Raw genomic sequence first — 10,030 nt, 5'->3', positions numbered from 1 at the left:
GTATGATCATTATTACATCACGAGGTCACACGCATCTAGAAAGCGACAGAGCTGGGATTTGAACCCAACTCTGCTGTCTCCACAGCCCACTGCATCATACATTTTCATAAGGGTCCTGGGGAACTTGATTTTTGATATTGAAATGTAGGCATTTATCTTTCTCACTGGAAGGGTCTGGTTATCTTTATTTATTTATGTATTCATTTATTTATTGCTCCAAGCAGTAATATATTCTCTCAATACAAGATTCAAAAGATACAAAGAGGTATAGGGTGAAAAGTAAATGTCTCTTCCTCCTTTGACCCCAGATACTCAGTTACCCTTCCTGAAGGCAACCACTGACACCAGTTGCTTGCGTATCCTTCCAGAATGTTCCTCTCTTTACTTATTTCTATCCAAGGACAAATGTGAGCAGCACACCTGACTGGGAAGTCACAGAAGGCAAAGCTGATGTACACTTAAAGCTTTTGAAACAAAATTTCCAATGCCGTAGACATTTCTCCTCTAATATATCTTAACGATATATTAGGTAACATATCATAACGATAGCCTGAAGTCTCATCCAAAAAAGAAACAACTATAACGACAAATAGGAGAATTATTCTGACTTCAATATTTACCAAATGTTATCTTATTCTTCTCCATACAAAATAATATTTGAAATACAAGGTTGGAGCAGATTGTTTCACAAATTCAACATTTTCCCCAATCAGGGGTTGGGAGGAGGCAAGTATCTCTACTGGGATTTATTGAAAAATTCTGTTTGTGAATGGAATTCATTTTGGGATTTTTGTTTTTATTTTTATTTTTAATTTTTAAAATTTCCATAGGTTTTGGTGGAACAGGTAGTATTTGGTTACATGAGTACATTCGTTAGTGGTGATTTGTGAGATTTTGGTGCGCCCATCAACTGAGCAAGTATACACTTGGAATTCATTTTTATTTCCACAGGTATTATATTCTTTTTACATAATTAGGCACAACTTCACAACTCAAGGAGAGGAACAGTAAGGATCTTTGTCAAAATCATCTGCAGTAAAGAAAAAAAGAACATTTTCAGCTGTGGCATCAGGGACTTTGCACATAGTAGAAGCATAAGAAAATTTTATCAAATGAAGGAAAAAATAAAGAAATTAGAAGAGAAGGGAAGAATGTGGTGCTTTCTTTGGACCATTTTATATAAAATCTGGGGTGAATTAATTCATCCAGACAGCACTGTTTGGGCAACCAGTGCATATGTTCTCCCTACATTGTGAATAAGAGGCAGCATTATTGACCTTAGCCTTAACCTAGGAGAGGATGTTTATGTACAAACCTTGGAGGCCTTCAAGAGAAGATGACATAAAATGTGAACATACACATTTACATCCCTTATGGATTTGATATTCTTGCACTGAAAGTTTGGCTATTTCTCAAGCTTGAGAATGCCTGGTGGTACAGAAGGCATGATTTTTCACTCTCTGCTAATAGAATCAAGCTTCTGGCTGCCACCAGTACAATGGTAGCACCCAGATTTCAGTTTCAGAACCTGTGGCAGATCTACCTGCCCCACCAGCTCAGTTTGTCTCAACCGATGAGCACTTTAATGTTGGTTTTCCAGGTCGATTACTTGGTAAGGCAACATCAATATCCTGGATATGGTATTTGCTAGTGATCCTCTGAAGCAAAATATGTACACATCAGGCTGTATATTTGCTAATTAAACAGTCCCCAGGGACATCAAGAAATCCAATGCTAAATAACCCTCTTGGAAAATGTTATTTCCTAACCAGCCCCAACTATTATGTACTAAGGTGCTTCCACAACCCATGACTTGTCTATGTCATGGTACCCCAGTGCCTTTATATGAGCACCAAGACATATCCACAGGTTAGTTGGCCAGAGTTTGATAAATGCTTGTGGCCAGGGAGAGGTTTTTTTCCTGTGCATCACTAACTTTCCCACACAAAAATGGGAGACTGAGACTCTATACAGTAGTCAACCAGCCTAAACTGGAAAACAGTGTTGTGTCATATACAGCCCTGAAACTGGCAGGCACTTAAGAGATTACCCATTCTAGCCCCCTCATATTAAAGGTAGAAAGAATGTATCTCCAAGCAGAGAAGTGATGTGATCAAGGTCACAGAGTGACTGACAGAGCTGGAACCTGAACCAAAGCCTTCCAACTCCAAGTTTGATGCTTTTTTAACCCACCTTGCTGCGTCCAGATTGCCTTCAGCCCTTGGACATAGAACTGGTTTTTGGAGCCAATATAAAGAAAAACACTAGAGAATGAGGCAGTCCTGCCTCCAGCACTGAGAAGGCAGGAGAATGACAACAGCCAGGCCACCAAAGTGTGTGTGAACTGGAGTATACATTGGTCTTAAAGAAAGGCAATCAAAGACCACTGCGCTATCATCTAACTAGAAGCACACAATGCAGAATCATCACAATATCAACCTGAAGTTCTTAAGTTCTTGCTCACTTTGCCTTTCTCTTTACTTTAAGCCTGTAGGCCAATCCTTTTCCTACAGTTTCCCTTTTTACATAATTAGGTACAACACCCCATTCCCAACTGAACATCTGTCTCTTCTTATAAATATGGCTTCCTATGGAAGAAGCTCAGCATCTAAGATGGATGTGTATCTCTGAGAGTTTTCTTGATAGGTGTACTAGCCCTGAGAGCCAGAAGACCTGAGTTCTGGCTCCAGTTCTGCTGGATGGCTAAGGGCTGAGTGACTGGCCCCAGTTTTACTGGATGGTAAGGATGGACTCAGTGACTGTCAATAAGGCATTTTCCTTTTCCCTGATTGAGGTTCCTCAACTGTAAAATGAAGGGATTGGACTAGACAGTGTCTAAGGTTCCTTCTGGTTTTAACGGTCTGTGACAATTGTTTTTAATTACTCATGAATTTTCTAACCTCCCATCTCTTCTTTCCTCTATTAGTCTAATAACACAATCATACTAAATTTACTAGGTACAGACACACCTATACACACTTCTGTACACATTTCTATGCTTCTATACACACTTTCTCAGCCAAGAATGAGTCAAGGTATACACATGCACATGTGCACTTAGTTTTGAAGAGGAAGTATCATCCAAGACCCTGTATGTGGTCTCACGTTAATTCAATATGCAATATAAATGTAGACAACACAGCCCTTTTTTCTTACCATTTGGAAAGCTTATTTCTGAAGGTGTGCCTTGTGCAGAGCCTAAAGATTTGAAAGTGGAGCTAGTTGCAGTTGACTTGAGGAATGGTGTCAACAGTTTGTGCTCAAAGGTTTTCTTTAGTCCCTCCTGTTTATATCCAACTTTAATCTGACACCGGCTGCTCGCATCTGAAATGATACCAAGAAAAGTTAAAAACATAAAACTCATCAAATTCTATACTTAAAGTGGTGAATTTTATGGTATATAAATTACACTTCAATAATCTGGTTTAAAAACACAAAGCTTGATGCACAGTGTTCATTCTGCGTACCTGAAGGTGTCAGCTTTTCTATGAAGTTGTAAGAAGTAGGTTTGTACTATAATGTGTGGTGTAAGAAGAGACAATTCACATACCTAGGATGCCTGCTTTTCCGAGAGCACAAGGACCAGCAGATTGCTGATATGGTCAGCATAAAGTGGGGAATGGGGGGAATCTCAGTGCTACTTGTAGAATCTTAGAGTTCAAATGCTGCCTTCACTAAAGAAAATTGATTAGGCTTTGTATTGAGACTGAGAGAAGCTGCCTGAATTGGATGGAAGATCCTTTTGATACATAGAACATCAGTTTGCCTGCACTGGAAACATTCTTAAGGGAAGCATCAGCGTTAAGAGGCAACATCTGAGTTCACTACAGCCCCCAGTTTGTGGGCCATCAGTACACCTGTGCAGCCCACTGGCCAGGCATCTTAGGAATGCTTATAAGTTCTCTCTATCTCCACCACCACTCCTTGCTTCCTATATCCACTCAACCCACTGTTGGCTACTAGCCAGAAGCCCCTGAGACCCAGTGCCTGGAACACAGTAGACATGCATTCAATGTTCTTTTAATTGAATTGAGACTGATGTGACAGTGAGGGTAAGCAATCCAAGGAATCTGGGCCAAAACAAAAGCATCCCTAGTTTAAAATATGGCCCAAGTCACATTCTTCATTTGACTTCATTCATCTCAGCTCAAAAGCACAAATCATTTTCACGACATGGAAACAGCCTGTGTTTTGATGCTGATATGCTGTATGTACTCAAGTTAGGAGACAAATTAATCTGATCAGTTTTGTAAAACATGTAAAATTCAAAGCTTCATCCAAACTGACATCTTACCAGAAGAGTTATCCAATCGCAACCACCCACAACAGAGGTGTATCTGCCACTGCTCCCGCACACTCTCCTTCATCACACAGTGAAACACAAAAATGAAGAATCCTAAGCCAGGAGAAGAAGGTCAGTCTTTTTCGGTTTCTTTCACCAGCTGTCACCAATGCCCTGACTCAGGTCTGCTCCTGTCATGAGAGATACTACTTTCAAGGAACCCCAGGACCACTACTGGCTTTCTGATCTTGTCTTTGTAGCCTCCCTCCCAAAGGCAAAAATGTCTATATCAAGACTTCATGTCAACCACTATTTTGTCCCGGGGCTGCTGTTCATCCTAGAGCATGAGAGGTAAGGTAGCCCCTCTCTGAGATTGCTTTCAATCATCCCCACAACCTGGCATTGGCATCCTTGTGTAGTTTCCTTCCACATTGGACCAATAGAATATAGCAGAAGGGATGGCATGTCACTTTCAAGATTAGGTTATAAAAGATCTCTCTCTCTCTCTCTCTCTCTCATATCACTCTGAAGGAAGCCAAGTATTTTGTCCTGAGGACATCCTGGCATCTCTGTGGAGAGGCCCACATGGTGAGGAACTGAGGCTTCCAGTCCACGACCATGTGGATGAGCCTTCCTGGAAGCACATTCCCCAGTCCCAGTCAAGTTTTTAGATCATTGCAGGCCCAGATGACAGCTTGACTACAACTTTACGACAGTCTCTGCGTTAGAAACACCCAGCTAAGCTGCTCCTGAATTCCTGATCCTCAGACACTGTGTGAGATAATAAATTTTTGTTGTTTTAGGCTGGTAAAATTTGGGGGTAATGTATTACATAGCAATAAATAGCTATTACACATGCTTTTTGGCATAATGACACCATGTGGAAACCATGGATTTGACCCTCAACTTCCAATGCCAGCCCTGATTTTGTCCTGCAAGGGGGAGGGAGGGGCTGAAAGTCTTTGTCAGCAGTGCTGGCCATTTCTCTTTCTCACCCTCTAAAATATCTCCTTGGAAGATAAAAGTATGACTTAAGATTATCTTGGCCAGGCATGGTGGCTCACACCTGTAATCCCAGCACTTTGGGAGGCAGAGGCAGGTGGATCACTTGAAGCCAGTAGTTCAAGACCAACTTGGTCAACATAGAGAAACCCCGTCTCTATTAAAAATACAAAAATTAGCTGGGTGTGGTGGCACATGCCTGTAGTCCCATCTACATGGAAGGCTGAGGCACGAGAATCACTTGAACCCAGGAGGCAGAGGTTGCAGTGAGCCGGAATCGAGCCACTACACTCCAGCCTGGGCGATAGAGCAAGATTATGTCTTAAAAAAAAAAAAATTATCTTGATTGCAAATTCCCTGGAAGACCAATTAGATTTCCTGCAGTTGGGGGTAGAATTGGCAGAAATAACTCCTGTCAATAGCCCGACTTATATTTATGGTCCATTACAAAAAGTCTTTATCCACAAAACCTTTCCAGATGCCTCAAACTGAAACTCATTTTTCCCACTTCTGAACTCTCATAACATTTTGTTTCTTGTATTGTTATATGTAGCCATACAATTATTCATCTATTTCCCATTTCTCCACCTAGCTGTTGAGTCTTTGAGGGCTGAGATATGTTTCCTTTTCATATTTATGCCATTTTGCCCTTCATCTTTAATGCACTAACTGCTGCAGCTCAATAAATGTATGTTGATTTGAACTCCAAGGCACTTGATACACAAACTCTCACATCCACCTACAACATAGTGATAACTGCTTGAGCCTCAAAATATTTATTCTGATCCAAGTGCAGTTTGGAGACCTTTATTCTCTATACAGGTTCAGCTTGCCTCTAAATTGGCCAGTTGTCCTGAAGGTAAATTAGTATCAAAGAGGTCTTAACCCATTGTAAACTGAGCACCAGTCTACTGTAAATGCCCCAAAGCAAATTTCAGCTAGAGCACTGCTGGAAGTAAAGATAACAAACCTGCACGTTGTGCACATGTACCCTAGAACTTAAAGTATAATAAAAAATAAATAAATAAAAGAATCTTGATGGAGGCGAGTGACAGTCTCCTGCCATATTCTGTCCTTGTTTGACCATACCTCCCACCAGCACCATGTTCAGTTTGGGAGGCTTTGTTTTAAGAGCAAGATGACAAACAGAAGTATTCAAGAATACAGTGAAGAAGGATAGTGAAGAAAAGCTGAAAGAGCTGGGATGTTGTATCCAGACCAAAAAAAAAAAAAAAAAAAAAAAAAAAAAAAAAAAAAAAAAAAAAAAAAAAAAAAAAACCTTGGAGTGGAAAACATAGAGTGAGAAGAGATGGTAACTTAGCCACAGATCTGAAAGGGCTGCCATGAAAAGGACAAATTAGGCTTGTATCTGTACAGTTGCCCGGTTAGAACCAGGAGAAATGGAAGAATGTTCCAGAGCAACCACGTACTAACAAATCACAGCTAGTGTTTATTTGGCAATAAGTATATGATAGGCATTGTACTATTAGTCTCATTTTTATAGTTGAGGAAACTCGGAGTCCAAGAAGTCTAGTAAACTTGACCCAGGTCACAGAGCTAACATTGAGCTGGCAGCACCAGTTCCGAATACAGGCAGTCTGACTATAGAGCCCAAGGCCTTAACTACTGTACTATACTAACCTCAGGTAAGGAAAACCGGTACCACATCAGAGCTGATAAATGCTTTGCTTTACGGAATGGTGAGCCCTCAGTCTATGGAAAGTTTCAGGCAGAGGCAAGTGACTTCTTGTCACTCGATGGGAAGTTTGATTGGGAAGATCTTGGCTCCCTAGCCCCAGCCCTGAGACTCTGATTCCAGATGGGAGGCTAAACGGAATGGCATGTAAACGGAATGGCATGTCTCTCTAACTCTCCCAAAAGCTTTATCCCCATGTGTAACCAAACAACTGCGGGGATGAATTCAGCAGTGTTTGCTGTTTTTCTGAGCAGCAGCCACCTGGAAGGCGGCGCAGCACCCCGAGGAGAGCAAACCACAGTCTCAGAGCAGGCAAAACTCCTCCAACTTCAGTATGTACAAGGGGTGACAGTGACATCAAGCACCTATTACTACTCTGATTTCTTGCATGGAGTTTAGTTTTCAGACTTAAAGGTTATTCTGTGAATTCCAATGAGCTGCCTGCCAACTCTCCCCCTCTGCCTGACAGCTTTCCTTTTCCTTTCCCATAACAGATTGATCTGCTTACTCACTAGGAAAACATAGGCATGAGGGAAGATGTCAGGTTTTTGTCACCTGCAGTTTTATTTGTGCATTCTTCCTTCACAAATAGCTCATCATGAGCATAATTTTTCCCACTTGACCACAGGTCACCCCCATCCCCTTCAGCCAGCGTTGCAAGCTTGTCATTTGTCTTTTAAATGACTACTTTGTTCACTTGTTCCACCATTTGTTTTGGAAGTTATTCGGGTCATGTGTGTGTGTGTGTCTTGAATTTGAAACTCTGAGCTCTGAAAACTCCCTTGCTACAAGATGGTACATGCTATCTTGTAGTCATTTCAGGCAGGACTGGCAAGACTTTGTGCTTGATGGACATAAAGCATATCTGACAGACAGAGACAGCTTGGCTCTTTTGGTGCTGGATCTATGGGACTTTGATTTTAGTTTTCAAGAAATACACAGTTAGAACACTTATATACTGTTGGTGGGAATGTAAATTAGTTCTGTCACTGTGGAAAGCAGTTTGAAGATTTCTCAAATAAATTAAAACAGAGCTACTATTTGACTCAGCAATCCCATTATTGGGTATATATCCAAAAGAAAACAGATCACTCTACCAAAAAGACACATGCACCCTTATGTTCATTGCAACAATATTCACAATGGTAAAGACACGGAATCAAACTAGGTGTCCATTAATGGTGGATTGGATAAAGAAAGTGTCTACATAGCCACCATGGAATACTACTCAGCTATAAAAAAAGAATGAGATCATGTCATTTGCAGCAGCATGGATGCAGCTAGGGGCTATTACGCTAAGTGAATTAATGAAGGAACAAAAACCAAGTACTGCATGTTCTCACTTAAAAGTGAAAACTAAACATGGGGTACACAAGGACATAAAGATGGCAACGGTAGACAACTGGGGACTATTAGAGGGGAGAAGAGGGAGAAAGTAAGGATTGAAAAGGTAACTATTGGGTTCTATGCTTACTACCTAGATGATGGGATCATTCACACCCAAAACCTCAGCATGACATAATATACCCAGCTAACAAACCTGCACATCTACCCCCTGAATCTGAAATAAAAGTTGAAAAGAAAAGAAATATCCTATTAAATTCTGCTTCTATCCATGCAGTTTCCTTCCTTAGATGCTACTTTCCACCATAAGAGTGGTTTTGAAAACACCCCTGCCCCTCCTTTTTAAAATCAGAACTGCCTGGCTTTCTTGATCTTTTGCCAGCTTTCCTTTAACCCCTCTTTCCACAGAGTGAGTCCATTTTTCCTCAGAATCACTGAGCCAAAGAGAAGCCTGGAGTTACCACTGTGGAGGAAGTCTTCACAGGCACTTGGGTTCTAATCCGTTTCCATGGACATTCTACACCATGACTGGTTAGTTCTTGAGGTTAGAGCATCAGGTTAGAGTACTGTAGTGTGGGCCAGGCAGTTCTATCCACAGAAAAAGTGTAGAACCATCACCAGGGCCTACACTAGAATACAACCTTCAGTTCTACACTAGAATTCAACCAAGTGCCAGTAGCCTCAAAGGGAACCAAGAGAGGGTGGTATTGAGAGTTTCTAAAAATTCCATTCCTACTACCAGAGGCAATAAAAATGGCATGTGAAGGAAGAACAACACATTTTGTGACTTCTTATATTCCAATTAGAACATGGCTGTATATGGTTGGCAGGATCTGGTGGGACAGAAAGTTTCCACTGATCCACCTCATTGCTTAAAATAAGATGATTTCTTGAGTCATAAAACATAAATGCAAAAACCATGCCTTCTGCTACATTGCTTCCCCCCACTCCCCGCAGCACTTTGCAAGTGCCTGGAATATAATAACTGCATGCCAATTTATTTTTCTCAAGGTTCCTCAGGGATTAACAATGACCACAATAAAAGGTTCAGAGGTTTTTAAGACACTACATTAAAACAAGTTTTTAAAGACAATTTTTTTTTTGTAATAGAACTTTTACCATGCTAATGTACATAGTGCTATTCCAAGAAAGGGGGAATGTAATTTGCCACATTTCCCAAAGTTATTTGACCATAGAACTTTTTCCTTGCAGGAGCATCCCATGGGATCATCAGTGGGCTTCAGTATGGAAAAGAAGGGTTTATTGAATGAAAAAAAAAAAATAGCGGAGAGCACGAAGGGAGAGTCTAACTCAATGAAATGCCAAGTTGACCCTCAGCCTGTCCCTACTGGAGTAGCCCAGATGGACCGGACCAAACTTGAGGATAAAAGTACGGGGTAGAATTAGAGACTCACATAAAATAATTTTGCAGGCCTCTTCCCCTCAGTATTTTTAATAGGCAAAATCAGGTTAAAATGAACATCAGCAATTACTCAGAGTTACATGAACCAGATCCCTAGCTTTCTTTTCTTTTCTGTTTTTCTTTTCTTTTCTTTCTTTCTTTCTTTCTTTCTTTCTTTCTTTCTTTCTTTCTTTCTTTCTTTCTTTCTTTCTTTCTTTCTTTCTTTCTCTCTCTCTCTCTCTTTCTTTCTTTCTTTCCTTTCTTTCTTTCTTTCTTTCTTTCTTTCTTTCTTTCTTTCTTTCTT

At 40.7% G+C, this 10,030-nt stretch overlaps 1 protein-coding gene across 2 annotated transcripts in view; it reads right to left on the bottom strand.

Annotated features, from left to right (window-relative positions):
• Positions 1-591: 591 nt before the first annotated feature.
• ADGRG4 (adhesion G protein-coupled receptor G4) overlaps positions 592-10,030 on the bottom strand; it is a 120,928-nt gene continuing 111,489 nt past the window's right edge. Inside the window, exons 23-25 of one of the 2 annotated variants that reach the window (XM_011994408.1) lie at positions 4,295-4,396; positions 3,157-3,324; positions 592-1,030 (exon numbers count right to left, since the gene is read on the bottom strand). In XM_011994408.1, coding sequence (XP_011849798.1) covers positions 993-1,030; positions 3,157-3,324; positions 4,295-4,396 — 308 coding nt within the window. In that variant the 3' untranslated portion in view covers positions 592-992. The remainder of the gene's footprint in view (positions 1,031-3,156; positions 3,325-4,294; positions 4,397-10,030) is intronic. The other variant, XM_011994409.1, reaches the window with a different exon arrangement.

Source organism: Mandrillus leucophaeus, unplaced genomic scaffold, assembly GCF_000951045.1.
Source record: "Mandrillus leucophaeus isolate KB7577 unplaced genomic scaffold, Mleu.le_1.0 Scaffold456, whole genome shotgun sequence".
Taxonomy (NCBI): Eukaryota; Metazoa; Chordata; class Mammalia; order Primates; family Cercopithecidae; genus Mandrillus; species Mandrillus leucophaeus.
This window is presented reverse-complemented; position numbering and strand designations above follow the sequence as displayed.